General features: G+C 50.1%; 2 protein-coding genes across 6 annotated transcripts; one reads left to right on the top strand and one right to left on the bottom strand.

Moving 5' to 3' along the window:
* Nucleotides 1-356: 356 nt before the first annotated feature.
* senp1 (SUMO specific peptidase 1) lies at nucleotides 357-8,119 on the top strand. Its single transcript, XM_028992691.1, has 18 exons — nucleotides 357-829; nucleotides 936-994; nucleotides 1,907-2,061; nucleotides 2,143-2,224; nucleotides 2,307-2,481; nucleotides 2,550-2,703; nucleotides 2,781-2,899; nucleotides 2,980-3,248; nucleotides 3,335-3,398; nucleotides 3,481-3,519; nucleotides 3,604-3,688; nucleotides 3,768-3,908; nucleotides 3,988-4,119; nucleotides 4,727-4,930; nucleotides 5,466-5,545; nucleotides 6,030-6,114; nucleotides 6,186-6,281; nucleotides 7,000-8,119. The coding sequence occupies exons 1-18, from the start codon at nucleotides 714-716 to the stop codon at nucleotides 7,060-7,062; spliced, it is 2,118 nt and encodes a 705-aa protein (XP_028848524.1). The 5' UTR covers nucleotides 357-713; the 3' UTR covers nucleotides 7,063-8,119.
* A 744-nt stretch (nucleotides 8,120-8,863) lies between these two features.
* Nucleotides 8,864-27,522, bottom strand: LOC114797694 (RNA-binding motif, single-stranded-interacting protein 2-like). 5 transcript variants are annotated; one of them, XM_028992688.1, is made up of 14 exons: nucleotides 27,009-27,522; nucleotides 20,428-20,618; nucleotides 15,587-15,645; nucleotides 15,207-15,298; nucleotides 12,040-12,197; nucleotides 10,730-10,809; nucleotides 10,531-10,640; nucleotides 10,340-10,386; nucleotides 10,147-10,261; nucleotides 9,964-10,014; nucleotides 9,761-9,871; nucleotides 9,246-9,323; nucleotides 9,072-9,171; nucleotides 8,864-8,995 (listed from the first exon to the last, which is right to left on the bottom strand). In XM_028992688.1, exons 1-13 carry the CDS (start codon nucleotides 27,084-27,086, stop codon nucleotides 9,091-9,093), a joined length of 1,251 nt encoding a protein of 416 aa, XP_028848521.1. In that variant the 5' UTR covers nucleotides 27,087-27,522; the 3' UTR covers nucleotides 8,864-8,995; nucleotides 9,072-9,090. The 5 variants fall into 5 exon arrangements, with proteins under 5 accessions (XP_028848521.1, XP_028848523.1, XP_028848520.1 ...); XM_028992690.1 differs by having other exon boundaries at nucleotides 10,168-10,261; nucleotides 27,009-27,515; XM_028992687.1 differs by lacking the exon at nucleotides 27,009-27,522 and adding an exon at nucleotides 20,743-21,248 and having other exon boundaries at nucleotides 8,864-8,998.
* Between the last annotated feature and the right edge of the window lie 430 nt (nucleotides 27,523-27,952).

Below are 27,952 nucleotides of genomic sequence, written 5' to 3'. Positions count from 1 at the left end.
GTACAAAATAAGAAGATATATTAAATATAAAGTCGTTTATGTACGCAGGCCGAAACACTGTCGACAACAACAGAACTCGGCAAGAAGACAGGTGCCGTGGTGCTACAAACACACGCAGTCTTGAAATATCAACATACAGGAGAAGCGTGGTCGAGAGCTGAGCGCATTTTTTACTGAGTTTTTTGGCGGCCGGGTCCGACGACTGACGCATTCCCTCTCAGATTATCCAGGCGCTGCGTCATGACGTCACGGTCGACGCAGCGTGCTGATTTCGTCCAATGGCCGTCGAGAACACTGCGAGCCACGCCTCCCTCGCTCCCCGCTCGGCCAATCCCAAAGATCCGCCCTGGCGTGTGCCCTTCGGCCATGTTGTGGTTTTAAATGAGGAAGAAGCGGGAGAGGTTGTCCGCGCCGCAAGTTAACTTCCACCCTCCACCGACGCGCAATTTCCACTCGGCGGTCCGGCGACCGGGCGGCGGCGGTCGGGGGCCGCGCCGGGACATGCAGTAGCGCGGACCGACGGCCGAGCGCAGCCGCCGTTAGCCTCGTTAGCCAGGGGCGGCTAGCTCGTTTCCAGCGACGCGCTACAGCTAACAAAGCTAAACGCCGCCGTGCAGCCCGGTTAGCATGCGAAGGACGGGAGGGAGTCCGTCCAGCGACCGTCCGCCGCGGCAGGCGACCCCCGAGCGCGCCTGAGTCCCCAGCGGCCGAACATGTTCAACAAACTATACGAGTGGATCGGCAGCGGCATCGCCAACCTCCGTAACGGGGCGCCGGCCGGCGACGTCCAGCGGGACCGCGTCCTCCGGAGGAAACGGACCGCGGACTGGTGCGCGTCACTTTTTTTTTTTACAAACTGCTCGTAACTGTTGAAAATGAGGAAAAAGAGGTCGGTACCGCTGGTTTACTATGAATTTCTCATGTTTCACGAACAGTCTGGACGACGGAGGGACGGAGGTGGAGGAAGACCGACGTGCCAAGAAGTTCAGGATGGGTGAGTTGTGCGCGAAATCATGTATTTACATATGTTACATCACACTAATAATTTAACCAAAACGACATAACGGCAAAAATATCACGACACGTTGCTGTATAGTAATTCGTAACAATGCCAGATAGGAAATTGGACTGTTTTTTTATTTTATTTTTATTTTTTTAACTGTTCAGTCGTAGCGTCGTTGTAACTTAGAGGACACTTCTGTAATACGCAGCTCCTGGTCCAGGCAGCTGTCATCTCTAAACTGGACTATTGTAACTCTCACCTGGCTGGAGCCTCTGCAGTCACCATAAAACCCCTCCACAGATTGTCAAAAATATGTCCGCCCGTCTCATCTTCAACCAGCCAAAACGCACCCATATTACGCCTCTTCTCACCTCTCTCCACCGGCTCCCGGTAGCTGCTCGCATCCAGTTTAAATTCTTCATGCTGCCTACAGGGCTGTAAATGGAAGTTCTCCCTCTTACACCAACACACTACTAGCCAGTTACACTCCCTCACGCCCTCTCAGATCTGCACACGATACGAGACGGAAATTCCCTCTTCACGCGGTCTCCGATCCCAATCCACTCTGTTCTCCTTCGTTGTCCCTGACTGGTGGGACAACTTGTCCTGCTCCATTCGACTAGCCGAGACCACCACCACCACCTTCAAATACATCAAAAAGTATTTCAGACGAATCTAACCCTTAGACACGCACGTGCACACACACACACACTCACAAAATAAAATAAAAAAAATTGTCTAGTTCCGACAAGTTAGGTCTTATCAGGGCTACTCAAAATCTATAGAAACCGAATGAGAATTGCTGGTGTCGTGCTCTTGTAAGTCGCTTGTAGGTAAAGTAATATAGAAACTATTCCGGAATCGAGTTTTCGCGGTTTACCGAGACGTCTGCTGTCATCTCAGGTGACCTGGTGGACGGCGTGAAGACCCACGGCTCCAGCGTGGCGTCCTGGGTGCGGAGCAACGTGAGCCCGGGCCTGCGGGGCATTCTGCCGCCGACCCCCCCGGCCGTGGCTGCCGGTGCCGCGCCACCGGACCCCCCGTGGAGGGACGGCGAGGTAGCGCCGCGGCGCTTGTTCGCCGAGCGGCCTCGACCGGCCGCCTTACCGGCGTTATTCCGTCTTTATTCTTTCTTCCAGGACAAGAGGGCAGTTCCTCTTCACGGAACTTTTGTTGCTCCGTCGACTACAACGCTGGAATGGAAAACCACGTCTAAATCCGGCAAGTCGCGGCTCTTTTTCCACGATTAGTCCGGGAAAAGAACCCTTTAAGTAACCCGTGTACGTTCTCGGAATGAATTTAGATTTTTTGAGGACCGAGAGGTCGGTGACCATCTCCAAGTTCTGCAAGCACCAGACGCACGCGGCCCAACCGAACCGAGAGGCGCCGAAAACCAACGGCCACTCCGTCACCGTCTCCTCCTGTCCCTCCCCTCGCTTGGGGAGGTCGCTGAACTTCCGCCCACGCGGGCCGCGGAGGTGAGTGGGTCCGCTGGACGCCGCGTCCCGCACGCCGGCGCGTGTTGATTTCTCGCCTGTGCCCGCAGCGCGTCGGCGACGCCCGGCCTGGCGAGGGCGAGCTGCTCTCTCGCCGGCATGAGCATGTACGAGAAGACCTTCCCCATCCGCGTAGTGCAGAGCCCCTCCCACGGCAGCTCCGGCCGCCTCGGGCGCGGCCAGGCGCGCTGCACCGCCCAAGAGGTCAGAGGTCACGGCGCCGCTTCGGGTTTTTGCCGCGAGTCGGCGTTCTTCACTGTCCGCTGTGGTGGTGTTTGCAGTCGGTGCGAGAGGAGGAGAAGGAGGTCTACCGGCAGCTCCTGGCCATGGTGTCCGGGGGACAGTCGCTGCTCTTTCACCACGGCGCGTCGCACGCCGGCCTCCGCTCGCACCGAGACTTGTGAGTGTCCCTCGTCCCACGTCCAGCCCGGCGGCGTAAGCGTCCCCGCTCGCTCACTCCCCTCCCCCCCCTCCTCCCAGCACCAGCTTCCTGTCGTCCAGCCGGCGGCGGCTGCTGCGGCGCTCCCCGTCGCCGGGCTCCGGCGCGGCAGAGTCGCTCGAGATGGACAGCGGCAGCGCCCCGCCCAGCCCACGCCCCGCCTCCAGCCAGGCGTCCAGCCCCGGAGGCGGCGAGGGCCGCACCTGGACGCCCGAGCCGGAGCGAGAGCCCACCGCGAAGGGGCCGGCGGCATCGGCCCCCTCCCCGGCCGCCGTGCAGGACTCCTCTTCTCTGGACACGCAGTCGTCAGGCAAGACGCGCCTCGAACCCGCGCCGCTCATTTCCCCGGCCCGGTATTTAGCTTGACCCTTGACCCACGGCCGCTCCTCTCCGCAGCTCAAGATGGAGACTCCGTCATCTTCGTGGACGCGCAGCAGGGTGAAAGGTCGCCGGCCTCCAGGTAAACGTGGCTCTGTCGTGTGGCCTGGCGGGCGTCGGCTCGCTCCGTCTGACTCCTCCCTCCCTCTCTCTGTTGCCCGCAGCGTGCCCAGCTTCCAGGCGGAGCTCTGGATTAAAGAACTGTAAGTGAGGTATGGGGGCGTGGCGGCGGCGCGGTGGGACGGTGAACGTGACTCGAGCGCGTGTTGTTTCTGTGGCCGCGACAGGACCAGCCTGTACGACTCGCGTGCGCGGGAGCGGCGGCGGCTGATCGAGGAGCAGGAGGCCCTGACCTCGCGGCTGCTGAGACAGGTACGGACGTTCCCCCCTCCTCCTCCTCGCCGCCGCGCCCGCCACGCCCCTAATTTACTTTCCCTTCCGTGCGTGTCAGAGGCTGTCCGAGGAGGGCCGGGCGGGCGTGACCACCGTCGAGCTGCGGGTGCGGGTTCCGCTGGAGAAGGAGGTCCCCTTGGCGCCGGTCAGGGCAGAAACCAAACCCGCAGAAGAGCAGGAGTTCCCGGAGCTTAGCAAGGTGAGGGGGGCGCGGCGACGTCCATCACACGAAATGAAATGAGATGGTGTAGATGATGTTGGTTTTTTTCCCCCGCCAGGATATGGAGATGGCGGTGAGCGCGGCGTTCAAAGGCGGCGGCCAGGACGAAGTCCTGAGCGAAGGCTTCCGTCTCACCATCACCCGCAAGGACCTGCAGACTCTCAGCAACCTCAACTGGCTCAACGATGAGGTGAGACGGGAGTCCCGCCGCCACGGTAACGGGGACAGAAGATGTGCCGACATCTTAATTTATATTAATGTTTTAAAGCCAAAGTGTAAACCTCATGTGCTGTGAGTTCCAGTGAGCACTAGAAAGGGTTTGGTGTTTGTCCTCAGGGACAACCTCCGCATTATATGGCTGTCCGCTATTATAGAAGCTAAATATAGACTGTACTGTAATGCCGTGCTTATGCACATGATCTTATCTTATTTACAGTATTTACCAGACGCCCTTATACAGAGTGCCAGGGACAGTCCCCCTGGAGACATTCAGGGTCAAGTGTCGTGTCCAGGGACACGATGGTGGTGGGGTTTGAACCTGGGTCTTCTGGTTCATAGGCGAGTAGGGGGTGTTATGAAATATTGATATCGCAATATTTAGGTGGTTATATCGTATCAATACAGGGACATCAAATATAGATATTTTAGTATGCAAATGTAGTCCACTGGGTGGTGCTGTTGCGCATCTTCTTTTGTGAGTGATGATGATCATCTCCGAGGTCCGTGGATCGTGGACGCTCGTATGTTGCGAGTCCCGTGGTTTTTATTAAGTTTGAATAATTTCGGGTCCGTTTCAGGTGATAAACTTCTACATGAACCTGCTGATGGAGCGCAGCAAGCAGCCGGGCCTGCCCTCGGTCTACACCTTCAACACCTTCTTCTTCCCCAAGCTGCGCAGCGCCGGATACTCGGCAGTCCGACGCTGGACCAAGAAGGTGGACCTGTTCTCCCACGACATCGTCCTGGTCCCCGTCCACCTCGGGGTGCACTGGTGCCTGTCTGTGAGTACGAGCTGCTGGTTGTCAGTGGTGCTCAGCAGGGGTCTTGAAAGTAACCGTATAATCGATTTTATCAGTAATGCCGTCGCTTGGTGATTTTCTCGGTAAAAAGTAGTGCCTGTGGTGGCCTGATCTGCAGAGATCTACAGGGGCAGCGGGGGGCCTAGCGGTTACGGAAGCGGCCCCGTAATCAGAAGGTTGCCGTTTTTTTTTTTGTTTTTTTTGTGCCGAGCCCCTCATTGTTGTAGAAAATGCGCACTTCACTTTCACAGCTGTACGAGACCTTGACTCTTGCATTTGAAAACATCATGTGACCGTGTACAAATTTTATGGCATGAATTGGGATGCATCGATATTGAGGCATTGATTTATGTGAATCGATTTGAAGGTTCCCAGCTCAGTTGATTCTAGGAAGATACGATTGTGTCATACATTAGTGTTGAATGAATCCTGGAGATCATGTGTTACACACACACACACGTACTGTGTATGTATATATATATATATGTGTATATGATTGTGGATCATTTTCCTGCAGGTTGTGGATTTCAGGAAGCCAAGCATCACCTACTTTGATTCCATGGGTGGGAACAACGATGAGGCCTGCAGAATATTACTGTAAGTGTGTGTGTTCATTTTTTTCATAGATAATCTTCAGAAAATCCCTAAATATTTAGTCATCATTAATCATAATGTGTGTGTTTTTTAATCCTCTACCTTGGGCTGCTCCTATCGTGGGGAGCCACAGCAGCAGATAAACCAGTTTGGGTGGCAATAAAATAAGATTATTTTATGGACACAACCATCCCATTTTCTCCAGAATTGGGGTTCAGGCTCATATGCTTCCACAGTGGCAGAATGTAGGAATATGATATTTCAACTGAAGTGATGCACATGGTGACACTGCTCACCCTTGGTGAGCCACGTCCTTACCCGCTAGGCCACCACTGAAAATAATCAGAAAAAACATGGTGACCTCTGACCTCCACTGACTACCAGTTATTTTTTCTTCATTTTTTAAAAATATTATAATGATTAAATGATTTTAAAATGATTATATTTTGAGTGGTTACATAAATGGTTTGCATCTCCTGTACCATAGGAATTACCTCAAGCAGGAGAGCAAGGACAAAAGAAAGAAGGAGCTGGATGCGTCTGGCTGGACCCTGCACAGTAAAAAACGCAACGTGAGTTTCTCCCTCCGGAATGTTGCGCTCTTCGCGGCGGCTTTTCCTCACGGCTCACCGTTCGTTCGCAGGAGATCCCCCAGCAGATGAACGGGAGCGACTGCGGAATGTTCACGTGCAAATACGCAGAGTACGTAACCAAAGATCGGCCAATCACCTTTACTCAGGTGAGTGAGTGTCCAGTATCAGAGCACGCGTTTCATATCAGAGTCTTCACTTGACTTTCCTCACCCACCAGTCACGTTAATGATCATCTCATGAAGCTGCTTGTGTTTGACCTACGCTCATTAAAAACCTGGAAAAGTCGTGGGACTTGAGAAACGAGTTTTCTTGAAAGGTCTTGAACCAGAACCTCCTGGACCTGTGTGTGTGATGGTGACGTGGTCTTGAAAAGTTTCTGAATACGAAGTAAACATTTAACGTTCAGGAGAAGTCATTGAAATCTATAATGTATAATGAATTACGTAGAAGAAACAATAACTACGTAGTTTACATTTACAGCATTTACCAGACGTCCTTATCCAGAGCGACTTACAATCAGTAGTTACAGGGACAGTCCCCCCCTGGAGACACTCAGGGTTAAGTGTCCTGCTCAGGGACACGATGGTAGTAAGTGGGGTTTGAACCTGGGTCTTCTGGTTCATAGGCGAGTGTGTTACCCGCTAGGCTACACCCACCCATATAACTACAACGTGTAAAACTAGGGCTTTACCGGATTTACGTAGTGAACGTAGTAAATTACAGATTTTTTCTCGGTTAAATTAAAGTCAATGGGTAACCCAGAAAAGCGTATCATAATCATCATTGCTTCCGTAGAGTAGGTCTGGAACACGTATGAATGGTATCTGCATTTCCTCCTCACGTTTCGCACCCTGGTCTCTCCAGAAACACATGCCCTACTTCAGGAGGAGAATGGTGTGGGAGATCCTCAACCGGAAGCTGTTGTGAGAGGGAGAGACGGGGAGCTTGCATTGGACGCGGCGCCCAGACTGGGACGTCCATGTGAGGGAGGTCCAGATCCGAGGTGCAGCGGCGGGTTTCAGATCGGAGCTCTTCAGCCTAAAGCCACAGTCCCACCTTCCTCCCGTCTGACCTCAACTGTGGCGGAGAGATGAAGATAAAGCCACGTCCGTTCACTTTTTACGGGGCAGCTTCTAAAACCCAGATTCGAACCTTCTAAAACAAACCCCTCAGCAGACATTTCATCTCAGATGGACCCTCCTGATCTGAGATCAGTTGTAATCTGTGTGTTAGAATCTGCCCTTCAGTGTTTACATAAGCAAGCATGGCGAGAGATGCATGAGCGTCTTTTGTCGCGGTGCTGAGACGAGGAGGCGTCCTCCCGTGCACAACATCTGGAGAGTCCTCCTCAGCCGAATGTTCTCGTCTTCGTGGCTTCCTTTACTCCTCGTCCTGGTTTTGAAGTCGCCCAGAAGTCTGGTAGAGCAGGGAATCCCGTTTCACCAAATCCAGATGAACTTTCGAAGCTTTTGGTTCAGACCGTGTGATGAGGGACGTGTGAGGACCAGTTGTTCTTTGTTCCATAATTGACGTTGGTGACCGTTTGAGGGTTGTTAAAGGAAGCTGACCAATCTGAACTCGAAAGCACTTTCCTCATGGGGGTTCTTGGGGTTCAGTGACTGAACGGGTTTTATCTGTACCTGAGCACAGACTGCCTCCTCCCCTTCCTGTACAAACAGGAAGTAACCAGCCACAATTCCAGAAGTCATTTGTGACTAAATTTGTCACGTTATATATTCTTGTAATGTTTTTTTTTTTTTTTTTTCCTGAGTATATTTTCAGTGCTTGTACATAACTTATGAATAAACACTTTAATGGAAGATTTTGTACCTTTTTATTATCATTTGTTTTTGTATGTAGAATGCGAGTTGCTAGGAATAATTCCCCCAGCGTTTGTGAGGGTCATACTTTTGCATTTTTTCAGTGTCTGTTGTCTTGCTGGAACTTAACTATTGAAATAAAGACAGACAAATGTTCAAGAGAACGTGTGTGTGTTTCTTTTAATTAAAATAAATTTTTATGATCTGAGGAGGGGAAAAAGAACGAGAAAATATTTTATAAACTCTTTATAATTACGTTGTTAGAAAGAAAGTGAAGTGATTGCCATTGTGGTGCACAGCACAGCACACGGTGAAATGTGTCCTCTGTATTTGGAATATAAGGACTTCCTTGAACGTGGGTTTGCATGGTTGATCTGAAGGTCTTCACATCAGCCTGTGAGGATGGGTTTGGAAGGTCTCTTTCTGGAGATCTCTAACAAATGAAGAGTACATGAGCTGGCAATGTTGATATAATCCTATTATTTTAAAATTTGTGTTGCTATAACTACGAATTTTTCCGAAAAACATTCGGAGTCTGGACAAAAATGTCATCTTTTGTAACAAGTTATTTTTAATTAGTCACATATTCAGGTCTAGATTTTAATTTGCACCCATCTGTTAAAAAAAAAAAAAAACACTGACCGCAGCAAAGTTTTAAAGATGAGACAACGAAAGCAAAAAAAAAAACCAAAAAACTTACCAAAAATGACAAAAGAAGAAAATAAAAATTGAACTAGACTTCTAAACTCATTTCAACGTTCTTCTGGTTTTTTTTTTTATTAGAAAACATCTTGTTGAATTACGTGCAGATAAAGAAAATAATGTTATATTAATATTTTTCTGTGTGTGTGTACTGCAGCCTCCCTCTCCGGTTATGTCCCAACGTTCCAGACGTCCTTCTGTCTCACCGTCCGCGTTACTTTTTTTTTTTTTTTTCCGTGAAGTGTCCGGAGAGTCTTTGAGCACTTAGTTTCAGGCAACCCTTGACCCCGCCCCCGAGAGAGGAGCGTTCTCCATCCAGCGGAGCGCCAAAGCACAAGCTGCTGGGAAACGGGAAAGTGGTCACGCCCTCGCGGCCGTAAGCGCGGTGCATGCTGGGAGAAGCCCGCCACTCACCTCCTCCTCCACCGTCTCCTCACTTGCCGTGCTGGTAAGAGTAGCTGGCGTGCTCTGCCGGGGTCTCCATGGCAACCTGCTGCTGCTGGACGCCGGTGTCCTGTGGCGGAGAGAGAGGGGTTATCTGCAGGGCGGCGGCCCGGGTGACGGCGGGCGTGATCGCTCCTTTCTCACCTCTACGGAGGCTCCGGATGGAGGCACTTGGGTGAATTGTGGGATGTAGCCCCCTTGCATAGTGTTCCCAGGCATGTACTGCGGGGGAAAAGACATCTGGAGTTACAACTCTACGGACAAGGTCTACATGGCTTAAACACTCACCTATGAACCAGAAGACCCAGGGTCAAATCCCACCTACTACCATTGTGTCCCTGAGCAAGACACTTAAACCTGAGTGTCTCCAGGGGGGGACTGTCCCTGTAACTACTGACTGTAAGTTGCTCTGGATAAGGGCGTCTGGTAAATGCTGTAAATGTAAATGTACACCTTCTGAGCACCAGATACTTAAAATGGTCTCTCTGTAAGCCACGGCCACACCCCTTCCATCTTGTCATTAAAGAGAACTGCTCCAGGTATGTAGAACCAGAACCTCCTGGACCCATGTATGTGATGGTGACGTGGTCTGAAGAGCTTTATTGGTTCTGCATGGGTCCTCAGAAGCACCTTCGGGACCTTCATGTGGCGGAACCCACCGTGCCAGCACTGCCCAGTGAAAGGTGGTTGAGCTGCTGCGTGAGGGGTCCCATCATGGATGTGGGCTGGATGGACATGGTGTGGTCCATGGTGGGGGTCAGGACAGTGCCCTAAAGACAGGAGGGAGATGAACGCTGAGATTACAGGAAACGGCCGGGCGTGGCCAAGGTCGGGAGGTTCTGACAGGAGGGTAAGAACTCACTGCCGGCTGCATCAGGTAGGACTGGGGATGCATCCAGGAGGGACTGTGAACCTGCAACAGAGAGAAGAGTTACTCTCCATCCGCACTGTCCCACCGGGTCCATTTCCTGCGGGTTGCTGGGACATTTTCTCCAAGTCAGTGGAAAACTGGACGTGGTGCTTGGATCTTTACGCCAATATTTACTTCATGTGAAAAACAGGAGACCTGGTAGGTGGAGACGGGCGAATGCATGTACGGTGAGATGGAGGTCTGTGCGATCATTCGGTTGGGTGCGATGCTGTAGGCGGAGGAGTAGAACCTGCGAGGAGCAGCGGGGTCAGAAACGGCTCTTCGCTATAGACCAGCACTACAGACAGATTAATGAGCGGAGGCGTACCCGTTTTGTAAGGTGGGGGTGGGGTCGTAGGTCAACGTCATTCCTCCCTGCAAAGCCAGAGGGCGGGGGATTTTAGGGTTCCGGGCATGCGTGTGAACTTTGACCTCCGATGTGTCTGTTTGTGCACCCAACCAACCCCACACCAAGGCCTTCACTGAACCTGTGTGTCTGGTGGAGGTTTTGGAACTGACCGTCTCGCCGTCCCTCATCCAGGACCGTCCGTTCTGCAGGTACTTCCCCTGACTCTGGCGCTTCTTCTGACCCCCGTCTGCAAACTTGCACAGCAAGGGTTCTGGGGGTACTGCACGTGGAAAGAAAACATCTACTTCAAAACGAGTTTTAAAATGAAATGGCTGATGGGTAATGCTTGGGCCAGTGAGGGTGAGGTACCTGGAACCCCAGGAGGGGTCTTGATGTATTTGCCGTTGAAGTGCTGAATGACGGCCTCACATTTTTCTGTCGACTCCATCCTGTATGTCAGGCCAGCAGAACCCATGTTTTAGAACACGTAGAATCCGTTTGGAACACGTAAGGTACCATGAAGGTGTAAACTAAGACGTTTATAACCGCGTCCACTGTGTACCAGGGGTATTAGGAGTGTGGAAACCGAGGAGAAAAGGAGGAGATGGATGGTGCGCTACACCTGGGCAAGTCAAGGAGGGGGTTTAAATCGTCCAGAATGAGGAAGTAGGGGGCGTGGCAGCTGTCAGTCATGCTCACAGGCTCCTCCTCCTTTTGTTTTTAAAAAACATAAAATTTCATCTTTTGGTAGCTAGTTGGCTTAGTGTGGCAGTGGTGGTCCAGCGGTAAAGGAAGTGGCCCCGTAATCAGAAGGTTGCTGGTTCGAATCCCGATCAGTCCCCACACACTGTCCCCCGGGCACCTGTCATGGCTCCCCACTGCTCACTAAGGGTGACGGTTCAAAGCAGAGGACACGTTTCACTTTCACTAGTTCCTCCTCTCCACCATACAGTGAGCATAAATATGAGAGTCAGGTGTGGTAGTAGCCTGTGAACCAGAAGACCCAGGTTCAAACCCCACTTTACTACCATCGTGTCCCTGAGCAGGACACTTAACCCTGAGTGTCTCCAGGGGGGGACTGTCCCTGTAACTACTGATTGTAAATCGTCTTTGATAAGGGCATCTGGTAAATGCTGTTTATGTAAAATGTAAAATCTAAAAGTATAGAAAGTGTCTTGCAGAATAGCCTCTCTGTAATTCGCAATATAATCTGTAATCTGTGGACTCTGTCCTCTCCACTCTCACACTGCCTGCTGCTGTACGCCACTGTCGCCACCAGGGGGCCCGTCATTTGGTCTCGTCCGTCCTGAAAAAGGAGCCGGTGAGGAGCATCTCTGTCCAACAGGTCGGGTTCGGTCTACAGAACCCGTCCTTACCGTCTGATTCGCTGCTTGTAAATTTGTTCTGGGGGTTGGTAAAAATGTTTAGCACGCTGTAAGCTTTATTAAATGTGCGTTTTTTAATGAAATGTTAATTTGATTTGCAATTCTCGTTGTCGGGTGATGCGTGTAATTATCGTGAGTGAGATGGAGGTGTTTTAAACTCGATCGTTTCCCTCTTGGTCTAGCGCTCGTAACGTGCGTGAAGAACGGGCCGGGTCCATTACAGCTCCACTCAGGGTAAACCGTGGCTTGTAAAGCAGACAGTATCTACACGAGCGGCGTGTTTAACCTCCATACCTGGCAAAGCCCACTCCCCGGCTGGTCCCGTTGGCGTCACGGAGGATGCGCGTGGAAATGACCTGGCTGAAGGGCTTCAGCATGTTCTCCAGCTCCTGCTCGTCCATGGTCAATGGCAGGTTGGAGATGTAGAGGTTGGTGGGGTCCTGCTCTTGTTGCTGGGGAAAAGGGAAATGGCAGTAAGAACCGGACGACCCGTCCGAGACCAGGTTCTGTCCACGTACATGACAGCGTGCGCAGAGCATGGTCAACAGCAGGGTTTAGGTAGGTGGTGCAATAACGTCGAAATGAACACCAGCTTGCATTCGAGCACATCTTCTGAAACGTGATCTTCCATCGCTCCATGGTCCAGTTCTGATGCCCACTGCAGGAGCTTTTGATGATGGACACCGGTCAGTGTTGGCACTCTGTCCGGTCTGCAGCCACGCAGTGAATTGTGGTGAACTGTGTGTTCCGAACCAGCATCAAGGTGTGTTAAAATGCGCTCATCTATAATCTGTATTTCTACGTCAGCCATCAAAGATGCTGTTTCCAGTGAAGACGGTTTTTCTCTGTATTTTTGTTTCGCCACTTCGGAAGAGGGTGTGAAAATCACCTTCATCACAGGTCACCGCCGTCGAGCCTGAATTATTCATGAGATGGAGATGAGTTTGTAATATATTTACAGCTTTTTAATCTCATCTGCACACCGAGGTAATGAATATGCAAAGCAGCTGTGGGGCGCGCCATCTTTCAGCTATCTTTACCATCTCTGCTAATGTGCTTACGCCGGTGACACAGAGATATGTATCGGGCGCACGAACCCGCCACACACGGCTCCCGCCCAAAAAACCGAGGAGCTGGCACAGGAGCGAACTGTGCAGACCTCAGTCCAGGGGAGTCTGACGTTAGATGTTTGTGTGTGTGTGTGTGTGTGTGTGTGTGGTCATTGTCACCTCGGCACTAACCACTAATCCTGACATTCAACACCCAATGCGATGGTTTTAACACTCACGTACGAACCAGAAGACCACAGAGGCCCAGGATCAAACCCCACCGACTGAGCTGGACACTTAATAATGATGAAGAGTTGTTTCAGAATTCGTGATATATACAAAATAAATGTTTATGAAAAGTAAAAAGACAGAAAAGATAGAAAATGCATCATAGGACAGTAAATGACATCAGTGGCATGACAAGGTGGTGTTGCAGTTTGGGGCTGGATGACATAATAACATTTTAGTGGTCTGGAGTCGGTTATTCCTCAAAATTAATTATCTAGAAGTAAAAAAAAATACCAAAAAAATAAAAAATACTCATACATATTATTTAATTCTAAATGTCAATTAGAATTCTTAAAATTCTCACTAATGTATGTGCATGTTTGGGCGTGGTCCTGAAATGAATATTGACAGGAGGGAATTTAAATCTTCCAAAATGAGGAAGTAGGGAGCACGAGAACGGTCAATTATTCCTACAGGCTCCTCCCCTTTTTAAACTTTGTTTCTAGAATCATCTTTAAAATTCCTCTCCAACATACAGACAGCCGGCGAGCAGCCACGTAAAAAGATATAAAGGAGTGTTTTCTCTCGTCCCTTTAAACGTCAAAGCTGAAGATGCTTCCGTGTGAAACATGTGGGGGGTTCGTGTAATCCTCCGTGGCTCCCGGGAGAGAGAGTTCAGCACGGGTCCAGCCAGGCAATCTCCCTCCATCTTCCCCGGGACATTCCTCCACCCAACGCTCCGCCCTTAAATCTAGAGTTAAATCCATGTCCAGGCCCGGGTTTTTAGCACAGCTTTTCATTTGTTCCTTTTTTAATAGTCTCTCTACCCGCTCCGCCCTACCCTGCCTGACTCTCTATCACCCCGATCCAGAACATTCCAGACATCGATGCCATCTTTAATCCGGTGTTTTGACTGTGTGTTTTTTTATGGTTTCATATTTTTGTCTGATGACACTGGCTGATGTTTGCTGAACTCATCACTCTCTTCCACGCTTATTTTAAAAAAGTGTTCTGTATAAAACTAAACGTGTATCGTAGAGAAAACGTCCAAAACTATAATTTGGTGAAAAGTGTAATGAAAAATATATCGATTTATGTTGATGATGATACCATAACGGCTGAAAGCTCGAAGAATTGCATCTTCATTTATGTATTTAGTATTGGGTTGTCATGGTTTGAAGGGTTAAATTACATTACCAGCCATCCAAAATGTCCTCATTCCTCCACTTCACAAATTAATCCAGCCTTCAGTTTAATTCAACTTTCACCCGACGAAACATCATCAATTATTCATCTACTGCAGTTCATCAAACGTTCCCTTCCTCCGTCCTCATGGAGAATTCAATTCATTGTTACGCTCATCTGACGTCCCTGCCGTCATCAAGTGATGTGACTGTCACATTCCCATCCACATCAAACAACCCGTCAAACTCCGCCCATCTTCATCCATCCTCCTTCTTCTTCCTCATCTCTGCGCCATCTCCGCATGAAATAAACACAGTGAGCACCTTTCATCACGTCACCTTGCTAACTAATTTCCCCGCAGTTTTTAACTCGATTTGCTCCTCCAACCTTCCACCGGCGGGGACCGGGCGGGTGACCCGGCGCTCTGCTGCCCAGACGGTGACGAGGAGGAAGAGGGGGACAGGCCGGGCCCTTCTCTCGTAATGGCCATCAGCAGCGCTAACATGTTCGGAACCAGAGCAGCAGCTGACAGGCAGAAAACACGCGCTCTGTCGCCGCAGGACATGTGGCACTTCATGCAGGACAGCACAGTCATAACGTCTCGTCTGTCTCTTTATTATCCTTGGCATTTGTACGTCGAAACATTCCTAAAAGTCACATTTTTAGCAAATATTTAGCAATTGTTTTCAGAATAATCAGCTTCATTTCAGAGGAAGGAGTGTAAAAACATGTTTAAATAAAAATATATCATGTCTTACAGTGTCTTATGCTACTCTGCACTTTATTCTTCTATTTGCCCTCTGTTGTACGCTGACACGTCCTCCCCCCTAACGGGGACGTGAAGAGGGGAGTCTTTCAAGTCTGGACCCTAAAAGACTTTCAGCAGGTATCTGCGCTGCCCGGTTAACGGGCCACCGTAACCAGCGGGTGTCTGTATCAGGATGACAGGGCGGTGACAGAGAGAGAGAGAGAGAGAGAGAGAGAGAGTTGACCTCCTACCTTGGCCATCTGAGCTTGTACCCCGCTGGCTTTCAGCGCGGTGACCGCCTTCTGGGCCGAAGCCGGGCTGTCAAAATCCACAAAGCCATATCCTGCAGACAGATTGTGGTGCGCGCACACACACACACACACACACAGATATGAGCTGAAACAGGCCGCGGTAAAATCACTCACAGGCACATTTTTCGAGGTGAAAAGAAAAAGCGGCGGTGAAAGCAACTGCTCCACCGAACAGATGTGCCGTTACGCAAGGAGCCCGGCTCCCGATCCCATTACATCACGGCACACACAGCACACCAGTCCAGTCTGTGTGTGTGCGCGAGACTCATCTTCTCACGCCAAGGACGGCACAGGGGGCGCAAATTCGGACCCCCGCTCACCTTTGCACTTGTTGGTGGTCTTGTCGAGGATGGACTTGGTGGACACAATCTTGCCGTAGCTGAAAATAAAATAACAGATGAAGAACAGAAGTTATTTTGCCATCCGGAGTTGTATTTAACAGTTTGTCATGATCCGGTCCAGCAGGGGTTATACTTTCATGTTAGTCCTGTGTTATTATGTTTCCTGATTGCTATCACCTGTGTATAAGTGTATAAAGCTCCCCTGTTCGTGTCTGTTCAACGTCAGGTCATTGTTGGGTGATGTTTCCCTTGTCCTGTCTGCCATGTATTAACCCCCTGTCTCGTGACGTTGTGCATATGCGTTCACCTTCACCGCCATGTCCAGCCGTCGTGACACAGTTGTATATACTGATATATATAATGTAACAGTTGTATATACTGGTGTGTGTATGTGTATATATACACACACACACACACACTCACCGTAATAGTTGTATATACTGGTTCATATACCCTAACAGTTGTATATACTGGTATATATATACCGTAACAGTTGTATTTACTGATATATACCCCAAAAGTTGTTTATACTGGTTTATATACCCTAACAGTTGTATACACTGGTGTGTGTATATACACACACACACACACACACACACACACACACACACACACCCTAACAGTTGTATATACGAGTTCATATACCCTAACAGTTGTTTATACTGGTATATATATCCTAACAGTTGTATATACTGGTTCATATACCGTAACAGTTGTATATACTGGTATATATACTGTAAAAGTTGTATATACTGGTTTGTATACCCTAACAGTTGTATATACTGGTATATATACTGTAACAGTTGTATATACGAGTTCATTTACCCTAACAGTTGTTTATACTGGTATATATATCCTAACAGTTGTATATACTGGTTCATATACCGTAACAGTTGTATATACTGGTATATATACTGTAACAGTTGTATGTATTGGTTCATATACCGTAACAGTTGTATATACTGGTATATATACTGTAACAGTTGTATATACTGGTTCGTATACCCTAACAGTTGTATATACTGGTATATATACTGTAACAGTTGTATATACTGGTTCATATACCATAACAGTTGTATATACTGGTATATATACTGTAACAGTTGTATGTATTGGTTCATATACCGTAACAGTTGTATATACTGGTATATATACTGTAACAGTTGTATATACTGGTTCATATACCCTAACAGTTGTATACACTGGTATATATACCCTAACAGTTGTTTATACTGGTATATATACCGTAACAGTTGTATATATTGGTGTATATACCCTACAGTTGTTTATACTGGTATATATACCCTAACAGTTGTATATACTGGTATATATACTGTAACAGTTGTATATACTGGTATATATACCCTAACATTTGTATATACTGGTTCATATACCGTAACAGTTGTATATACTGGTTTATGATCAGCCACCGCTGGCGTGTTACTTGGCACTTGTGGCACTCGTGGCAGGGCCCTGGCTGTGGCCAGCGTATTAAGCCGCAGCGTGAGAATCCCCTGGGCAACTGGCCCTCCGCCCGCTTCACCTTCATTTCATGCAATGTTCACTGGGACGTGGCTAGGACAAGCGGGCGTGTGCTGGCCTGCGCGCTCCGAATTATGAACGCTGTCGTGCATTATAACGAAGGCCCGGTGTGTGTGTGTGTCAGCACGCAGACAGAACAGATAGAGCCGCATCGCCTGCTCCATCCGCTATAGATCTACGCCCCCTCCTTCTGCGTGTGTTTGCAGTGTAACCTGATCGCTCCCCTTGCTTGCCCTGTGCAGCACTGGCTACGGGCCACACTGCTAACAGACCACCGTAAAGTCAGGCCTCCTCTGGGTCCTACCGCCCCCACCCCCGTCCCCTCGGTTCCCGCAGTGGCCAGCAGGGATGGTCAATGTCACCAACACCCCTGTCTCCTGTCCCCAATTACATTCCGACTCCTCAACACAAATTAACCGCTCCTAATGAGCTGATAGCTGGAGCCAAGTTGAAATGGATCTTATTCATCGGAGACGTAATCGCAATTACGGGACCAGGGTGAAATGAATTTCATTTTAGGCCTCTGAAGATCTCCATTTCTTTGCACAGTATAACACGAACTCGTATAGAACTTGTTTTAATCAAGTTTTCGAATGCATGCTGCCCTCCAGGTCCGGATCTGAGAACAGTCGTAGCTTCCTCACATTAAAGGGTCAGACGGGAGGCGATGTGTGAGAAGTGAAGTGTCACGGTCGGCCCACCGCCCAAGGGGACACCGGAGGGCGTCCAGAACGCTGACGCGCCCTGACCTTTGTGCAAGTCGTGGTGGCAGAGGGCAAGACCGGCGGGGGGAGGGCTTCGCTGTTTTTTCGGCCGCCCACCTTTCTGACACGAGAGCGGCGCAGGATGAGCCTGCCTAAAAGTGGCGGTAATTGCCTGGTCAAACATCCCTTCCGCCGGCCGCCTCCCCTCTGGCCATGACACCTGATGCAATAGAGCCAACATCTCCCTCCCTCCCTCGCTCTGTTCCTCGCGCCATGCTGCTGCCCTTGTTTGTCTTTCCCTTTCCCCTCGGGCTTGCAGTTTCCTGTAGGGCTGGGCAGCCTTGAGTGAGCCACGTCTTCCAGACAGCTGTAAAACCGGAGTCCGGCACGCTCTCCAGCGCAGACTCGTGCCGAATCCAGCCATCCTTCCACTTACTTAACCACGATGCCGTATTTAAGTATTTAAGTAACAAATAACATACAAATATCTCAACAAGGTTGCAGATGTTTTACTGACATCTGTAACCACTGTCCAGCTGAGGTGCGAACCTTCACTGGTCTCACGATTTGCTTCAATTAGGGTTATCAATGCATCGATATGGATGCATTACGATGTATCCCATGAATTTTCTACGTTGTCGCATGATGTTTTCAAATACAACAGTTAAGGTCTCGTATTCCTGTGTGGACGCTACAATGAGCAGAAAAACTTCAGTCCACACTCACCTTGTAACAGTTGTATATACTTACATCAGGGTTTGGGTTACAGTATATATACTGTTTATATACTGTTTTTGGGCAGTGGTGGTCTAGCGGTTAAGGAAGCGGCCCCGTAATCAGAAGGTTGCCGGTTCGAATCCCGATCCGCCAAGGTGCCACTGAGGTGCCACTAAGCAAAGTACCGTCCCCACACACTGCTCCCCGGGCGCCTGTCATGGCCGCCCACTGCTCACCAAGGGTGATGGTTAAATACAGAGGACACATTTCGTCACTGTGCGCTGTGCTGAAGTGTTTAACAATGACAATAACTTCACTTTCACTAACAGATGAATATACTGGTTCATATACCGTAACAGTTGGATATACTAGTTCATATACCATAACAGTTATATATACTGGTTCATATACCTTAACAGTTGTATATACTTGTTCATATACCGTAACAGTTGTATATACTGGTATATATACTGTAACAGTTGTATATACTGGTTCATATACCGTATCAGTTTGATATACTTGTTCATATACCGTAACAGTTGGATATACTGGTATATATACTGTAACAGTTATATATACTGGTTCATATACCTTAACAGTTGTATATACTTGTTCATATACCGTAACAGTTGTATATACTGGTTCATATACTGTAACAGTTGTATATACTTGTTCATATACTGTAACAGTTGTATATACTGGTTCATATACCGTATCAGTTGGATATACTTGTGGGACAGTGGTGGTCTAGCGGTTAAGGAAACAGACCCGTGATCAGAAGGTTGCTGGTTTGAATCTGACCTTTCATGGCTGCCACTGCTCCCTCAGGGGATGGGTTAAATGCGGAGACCACATGTGTGCATTGGGTGCTGTGCTGTGTCACATGTGACAAATAATCACTAATTACTAATCACGTAATTCTCCTTTAAATGCACACGGCACAGTGCTGTGGGCGGAGTTAGTTGTCTGCCTTGGTCCTGTAGCAGATCGACTCTCCACCTGGTGCAAGCTCCTGTGGTCCCTTTATTATTTCATTTCATTTACATAAAAGCAGTAATGTTTGGTATGTGTAATGTCCCGTCTCATGTATGAGCAGTAACCGACATTTACCCGGGTATGACGGAACTGAGGTGCTCTAAGAATAATAAATAGAGGACATTATGGATACCCCAGCAGTGGTGTGAGATTGTCTTTCTTCCCGGCGGGCCTCCTCTCTCTACATGCTTCACCAGAGTTTCTCCACTACACACGACCCAAACCTGCTACAACCTGACGTCACAAACGGCAGAAAAAGGCCTGGTTCAGACGTCCATGGCGTCAGGTGAGGGCAGACTGAGCACAGACCGCATGCACTGTGCTCACCGCGAGGCTCAGCACAAAAAGGAAAATATGTTTTTCTAAACTCCCGGTAAGACGATAATGTCATGTTGTAGATATCTGGACACGCAGACACATGCAGGCGCTGTACTCAGATCAGGCCGCCACAGTATCTACTGGCACTACCTTTTAACAATAATTTTTATACCGCCGCCAGGAAATCACCAGGCAGCATCATTATGATGTAATCGATTAGTTTCTGCACTGCACTGATGCAGAACCGTCCATGTCTGTGTCGCCTATCACCCACGGAAGCAATTTCGCTCCGGAGGGGGTGAACAAGGGTGGTACAAATGGGAACAAAAAGTGGAACCTTGGCGGATCGGGATCTGATTACGGCGCCGCTTCCTTAACCGCTAGGCCACCACTGTCACCACTCGTTGTAATTCTAATTCAGCTCCACCCCCTTGTCTGCTAATTTGCATTTCAGAGAATTAGCTACAGTAACTACAGCTAACATGCGAATGCAAAACTACTCACGGCTGGCAGAGTTTGACTAAGTCCTGGTCTGTGGTCCCAGGGTGAAGGCCACGGATGTAGAGGTTGGTTTTACTCAGCTGGTCGGCCAAGGAGCTGCTCCCGTTGCTGCTGCTGCTGCTGCTGCTGGTGGTCGTGTTGTTGGTTGTGTTTGGGCTGGGCGGCGCCATCTGCTGGCTGGAGGACATGTACGCCTGTAGGAGGAACAGTTTAACAATGTTAATGACAACAGCATGTCTGAAGGCTCCCAGTTCATTTTATCATTTTATCCTTCATGGATGTCATTCTCAGAACACGAAGGGGAGCTAGAAGACCCACCTGTATAACCAGTACTGTTCCAGAATGTAATGATAATGACATTAAAACTAGCTTCAACAGACATTGTTCATTAAAAGTCAGGTGCATTCCAGTTATTCCTATTTCCCATCGCAACACTCAAGTTTGTGGCTCAATCCAGTCAAAATGGCGAAAGACAGCGAAAGACGTCTGAACCTTGCAAGCGCTAAAAATAGCCCGGCGTTGGGCTCTGCTCCATTTGAACGTCTCATTTGCTCTGAACTGCAGATTAATTTGATTTGGCGGAACACGTGCAGGTTTACACGCTGCAGTCCCCCCTGACAAACCAATCGTGTGAAGAAGAAGTCGTCCCTCACCGCTTTGGACAATCGGCGACAATTTTTTTAATCTATTAAAATTTTTATCTTTAATTATTTTAAGCCACTACAACGGCTGTTCATTTTATAGGATATGTGACACGCCCCGACCCAGACCACCGCAATAAATAAACGCAGCAAATCAGCTCCCGCCACGCTCCTTTCATCTGTAGCATCCAAGTTGACCCCTCTGAAGGCTTCGCTCGGGATTTCTAATTAACTCCTCATCAGCCAGAGGGGCACGGAAGGACGGGGTATTTCATTAACGGGGCTTTACGGACCACGCGGGGGGGAACAATGGCCCAATTTGTCGAGCACCGCAAGGTCACGGCCGGGCCACGCCGAGCGTTTCCATTCTCCCCTTGTCTTCAGCGGGGTGAGAGGGGACGTCCATGCTTAGCGTCCAAGTGGGTAATTACCGCCCGCCAAAAAAAAAAAAAAAAGACACTTCTGACATCCTCCGTCATCCTTTCTATCCGTTTTCTCCGGAGTGGCACAGGCTAATCCGAACGTAATGGGCGTCTCTAATCCGCCCGCATTCTCAAACGCCTGGAGCCGGAGGAGGCAGAGGGGTGGGAACAGGCGGAGGAGGAGGGCAGCGGAGCAAAAGGCCAGCAGGGGAAGTTTCTAGAACCAAGGAGCGGGGTCGCTGGTGCAGCTCCGGTGTCGGATCCGCCATTGCGGACACGGCCCACTTCCACGCACACATCACACCGCGGAGGGTGCGTTGGGAGGGGTGCACCTTGCAGGAACCCGCATCACCGCTGGAGCTCCAGGCCCATCTAATTGGTGCCTGAGCCTGTTAGCGGAAGGCGCTAATCCTTTTCATGTGCTCGCCGGTCATATGGCGCTGTCTCATTAGGGCCGCCGTGCTTGGCTGGCTTTGGGAACGGCGAGGCGGTCCGATCCTATCGGACCCAACACCGGCGGGACCCGCACATGTACAGCCTCCATCCTATCAGGGGTTAAAGCTGCAAAACCCAACTGATGAAAATGATGAAAAATGGCCTTTTATCGTTTTGGAAAGGGCCAAAAAAAGACCCCACTGATAAAATGGATGTGAAATAGTGCGAGTGATGAACTCTCAACTGATTTGACAAAATAGCATTAGCAACAAGCAAAAGTCCGCCCAATACTCAACTCTGCAGTGAACAATTGTCAGTGCTTCTGCCCTAAAGACTAAGTTGCTGCGTTTTTGGCTCGCGACTAGCAAGCATGATTATCAGCTAATGAATGTTGTTCGTTACACATCCTTTTTTGTGCTATTTTTCCTCTTCAACTAGCAACGCTCGTCAATTCAACAACTTCAACGGTGGAAGCAACGTTGGGAAGGTTGGGACTTGAACCCATGACCCCTGGGTGTTTGTGGCAGTTAGAAGCCGACCGGAACTGAAGCTCCTTCTGCAGTGAGTGGGGGAGACGTTTTCTTCATTTCATGTCTCCTGGAGATGGAAAGTGTAATAAATCGGCGCCACCTCGACAGCCGGGGCCACGTAGGCCGACGCGGTCCCGTTAAACCAATGCACTAAATGGATATGTAAAGCAGGGACACGGGGGACACCGGGAGCAGCTGCGGTCCTGCGTTAATGAGCCGTTTTAGAGTCCCTTTGTGGCGACTGTCAGGCCCGGCTGCCTCGCGGCGCCACAGGAACAGCGTCTCCTCGGAGCGCGGTTGGCCCCTCCCCATCCGGCCGTCATTAGAGATGCTGCGCCGCGGCTGGAGTTACAGCGGCGCAGCGGATCGACCCGCCGACACCCTGTAAGCCCGGTCTGACCTCAGGGGAGGGGCAGGGATGGATCTGAGGTCGGGAAAGGTTGCAGAGCTCAGCTCATCCTGCATAACTGAGCGACCGAGGGCAGGTGTGTGTGTGGATGTGTGTGTGTGTGTGTGTGTGTGTGTGTTCCGCACAACTGACACACAGCACTTCCTGGATAGATTAATACATGCAGTTAAAATAAAGTTGGATTAAATTAACACATCTGAAAGGAGAGAGATCAAATTCCTGATGAAGAACCTTGCTGATGATTATGGTGGGAACCTTGCTGCTGATTATGGTGGGAACCTTGCTGCAGGTTATGTTCGGAACCTTGCAGCTGGAATATGGTGGGATCCTTGCTGCTGGGATATGGTGGGAACCTTGCTGCTGGGATATGGTGGGAACCTTGCTGCTGATTATGGTGGGAACCTTGCTGCTGATTATGGTCAGAACATTGCTGCTAGAATATGGTGGGAACCTTGCTGCTGATTATGGTCGTAAACTTGCTGCTGGAATATGGTGGGATTCTTGCTGCTGGAATATGGTGGGAACCTTGCTGCTGATTATGGTCAGAACCTTGCTGCTGGGATATGGTTGGAACCTTGCTGCTGATTATGGTCAGAACCTTGCTGCTGATTATGGTCGGAACCTTGCTGCTGGGATATGGTCAGAACCTTGCTGCTGGGATATGGTCGGAACCTTGCTGCTGATTATGGTCGGAACCTTGCTGCTGATTATGATCAGAACCTTGCTGCTGATTATGGTCAGAACCTTGCTGCTGGGATATGGTCAGAACCTTGCTGCTGATTATGGTCGGAATCTTGCTGCTGATTATGGTTGGAACCTTGCTGCTGGTTATGGTCGGAACCTTGCTGCTGGTTATGGTCAGAACCTTGCTGCTTGGATATGGTCGGAACCTTGCTGCTGGGATATGGTCAGAACCTTGCTGCTGATTATGGTGGGAACCTTGCTGCTGGGATATGATCAGAACCTTGCTGCTGATTATGGTTGGAACCTTGCTGCTGGGATATGATCAGAACCTTGCTGCTAATTATGGTGGGAACCTTGCTGCTGGGATATGATCAGAACCTTGCTGCTGATTATGGTGGGAACCTTGCTGCTGATTATGGTTGGAACCTTGCTGCTGGTTATGGTCAGAACCTTGCTGCTTGGATATGGTCGGAACCTTGCTGCTGGGATATGATCAGAACCTTGCTGCTGATTATGGTCGGAACCTTGCTGCTGGTTATGGTCAGAACCTTGCTGCTGGTTATGGTCAGAATCTTGCTGCTTGGATATGGTCGGAACCTTGCTGCTGGGACATGGTCAGAACCTTGCTGCTGATTATGGTGGGAACCTTGCTGCTGGGATATGATCAGAACCTTGCTGCTGATTATGGTCGGAACCTTGCTGCTGGGATATGATCAGAACCTTGCTGCTGATTATGGTCGGAACCTTGCTGCTGGTTATGGTGGGAACCTTGCTGCTTGGATATGGTCGGAACCTTGCTGCTGGGATATGATCAGAACCTTGCTGCTGATTATGGTCGGAACCTTGCTGCTGGTTATGGTCAGAACCTTGCTGCTTGGATATGGTCGGAACCTTGCTGCTGGGATATGGTCAGAACCTTGCTGCTGATTATGGTCGGAACCTTGCTGCTGGTTATGGTCAGAACCTTGCTGCTTGGATATGGTCGGAACCTTGCTGCTGGGATATGGTCAGAACCTTGCTGCTGATTATGGTCGGAACCTTGCTGCTGGTTATGGTCAGAACCTTGCTGCTTGGATATGGTCGGAACCTTGCTGCTGGGATATGGTCAGAACCTTGCTGCTGATTATGGTCGGAACCTTGCTGCTGGTTATGGTCAGAACCTTGCTGCTGGTTATGGTCAGAACCTTGCTGCTTGGATATGGTCGGAACCTTGCTGCTGGGATATGGTCAGAACATTGCTGCTGATTATGGTCGGAACCTTGCTGCTGGTTATGGTCAGAACCTTGCTGCTTGGATATGGTCGGAACCTTGCTGCTGGGATATGGTCAGAACCTTGCTGCTGATTATGGTGGGAACCTTGCTGCTGGGATATGGTCAGAACCTTGCTGCTGATTATGGTCGGAACCTTGCTGCTGGTTATGGTGGGAACCTTGCTGCTTGGATATGGTCGGAACCTTGCTGCTGGGATATGATCAGAACCTTGCTGCTGATTATGGTCGGAACCTTGCTGCTGATTATGGTCGGAACCTTGCTGCTGGGATATGATCAGAACCTTGCTGCTGATTATGGTCGGAACCTTGCTGCTGGTTATGGTGGGAACCTTGCTGCTTGGATATGGTCGGAACCTTGCTGCTGGGATATGATCAGAACCTTGCTGCTGATTATGGTCGGAACCTTGCTGCTGGTTATGGTCAGAACCTTGCTGCTTGGATATGGTCGGAACCTTGCTGCTAGGATATGGTCAGAACCTTGCTGCTGATTATGGTCGGAACCTTGCTGCTGGTTATGGTCAGAACCTTGCTGCTTGGATATGGTCGGAACCTTGCTGCTGGGATATGGTCAGAACCTTGCTGCTGATTATGGTCGGAACCTTGCTGCTGGTTATGGTCAGAACCTTGCTGCTTGGATATGGTCGGAACCTTGCTGCTGGGATATGGTCAGAACCTTGCTGCTGATTATGGTCGGAACCTTGCTGCTGGTTATGGTCAGAACCTTGCTGCTGGTTATGGTCAGAACCTTGCTGCTTGGATATGGTCGGAACCTTGCTGCTGGGATATGGTCAGAACCTTGCTGCTGATTATGGTCGGAACCTTGCTGCTGGTTATGGTCAGAACCTTGCTGCTTGGATATGGTCGGAACCTTGCTGCTGGGATATGGTCAGAACCTTGCTGCTGATTATGGTGGGAACCTTGCTGCTGGGATATGGTCAGAACCTTGCTGCTGATTATGGTGGGAACCTTGCTGCTGGTTATGGTCAGAACCTTGCTGCTTGGATATGGTCGGAACCTTGCTGCTGGGATATGGTCAGAACCTTGCTGCTGATTATGGTGGGAACCTTGCTGCTGGGATATGATCAGAACCTTGCTGCTGATTATGGTCGGAACCTTGCTGCTGATTATAGTTTGAACCTTGCTGCTGGGATATGGTGGGAAATGTCCCACTGTGGATGAGTGGACGCAGCCCAGCACTGGTAAAGACCTGTAAGGCCCAGCGCGCAGGAAACCCAGAGGAAGTCCGAACAGATATAGAGACGACAAACCAGGAACACCAGGAACGTCCATAAAGCCGAGAGCAGGCGGTGGTCTGGGGGAGGGGCGCGCCGTTAATGGAAAGCAGAGGAAAGGCAGGCGGGTGTGGGATTCCTAATCCTCCTCGGCCCTCCACCCTCTCTCCTCGTAAAAGAAGAGAAGCTGGAGACGACGGATTACGTCTTTTACAACTTTTCCTTCGCCGGAGGTTCGAGGTTCGTCCGAGCTGATGCCTTCCTTCTTCTTCTTCTTCTTTTTAAATGAGCACATTGTTTGAGGCCAGAATTCCTGGAATTTCAAATTCCAAGGAAATCCGAGTCCCTGCCAAGTGTGAGGAAAGGCGAGATCCAAGGCTTTTCCCGCAATTCCCATTCCCGTAATACAAATTCCCAGCTAGAGCACCTCATCATCCTGAAGCCCCTTTTTCTTCCTCCTTTTACTGCACATCCCACATCCGACAAATTCCACATCATGCAACTCGGTTTAAACCTAAAAATCACGTCATTTCTAATTTGAGCCCCAAAAACACACACAGAACGGAGCCCGTGGAACCCCCACGCACACAGGAACCTGCTGTCACCCCTGAAACTCCGGACGGTGACACTCCGTCAACCCCGAAACACGAACGAGGCGCGAATGTGACAAGGTCGGTCTGCGACGCAGGACCGATATTCGAACCGAGACGCGTGTGGACGGAGGTCACCAGCCACCTCCTCCAGCTGCACCCCACGCCGCGTCGCGCCGCGCCGGCGGCTGGAAAGTCGCCTTTTCCGGGGATCGCGGACGAGAAAGAAGAAACTTGGCGAACTTATCCGACACGTCGCCCCGCGACCACGGTCCCCGTCCCCTTCCCGCGCCGGTGTCGCCGGTCCCGCCCGTTCCAAGGACACTGCAGCGGCGGCGGCGGCGGCGGCGGCGGCGGGGAGCCGCCTTACCTTCCTGCTGCTCCGGCCGCTGTAGGCGGGATGGTGGGCGCTGATTCCGGCGGTCCGTGGCGGCGCGGAGAGCAGCATTTTCCCGGAGCGGAGCCCAGCGGCGCGGCTGACGTCAGCTCGGGAAATTCAGGCTGGAATCTGGGGAAGTGATTCCCACGCACGCACACGCACACACACACGCACACACACACGCACTTCCAGCTGGACAGAGCCGCCTGCTGCTGACCGCTGCGGATTACAGCCCCGTCCAGATGTTCCCAGATGTTCCCAGATGTTCCCAGGCCACTCAACACAGTCACGTTCCCCGAACCCTGGTCTTCACCCTCCTCACCAACTTTCCACAGATGCAGGCCCGGGGACCATATTCCCCCCACCCACGCCACGCCGTGTCTGTCAGCGCGGCCGAGGGCGACTCCATTAGAGAAGAATGGGGCTTTTTATCTCCTGCAGCGCCCTGTTCTCGGTCTGTTTTCCATATAGAACCTCGCCGTCTCTTGGCAACCGGGTGCCACCGTCCCTCTGATTAGGCCCCATGCATGTGGGACCAGCGCACCAGTTTGTGTTGAGTCCCCGCTCCCCACCAGGCATGATTAACAGTTGAAGAAGGCGGGAAGCTTCCAGAATGTTGTCATGGCGGTGAATTCCCTGGATGTGCCTGAGTGTGGTGTTCTATTCCTGCTCATTAGAACATGTTTAAAGAACAGGAATGGTTTGAAAATGGCCCCCTCTTAATATGAGCCCGATGAAGCGTGAAAGGCTGGAATATTGACAGCTGCAGAAGGTCCCCTCTCCTTTTTAATGATTCAGCATGAACCTTGATACAGAACTTCTGGAGACCAGCTTGCCAGCCCGATGATGAGGGTCCGTATACGGTTTCCATACGGCCCTTTAAAATCGCATATTCCGCCACCAGAACGCTTGAATTAAAGTGCTGACAGCTTGCG

This window comes from Denticeps clupeoides, chromosome 10 (genome assembly GCF_900700375.1).
Source record: "Denticeps clupeoides chromosome 10, fDenClu1.1, whole genome shotgun sequence".
NCBI lineage: Eukaryota > Metazoa > Chordata > Actinopteri > Clupeiformes > Denticipitidae > Denticeps > Denticeps clupeoides.
Note: the sequence above shows the minus strand (reverse complement) of the source record. Positions and strands in the feature narration are given on the sequence as shown.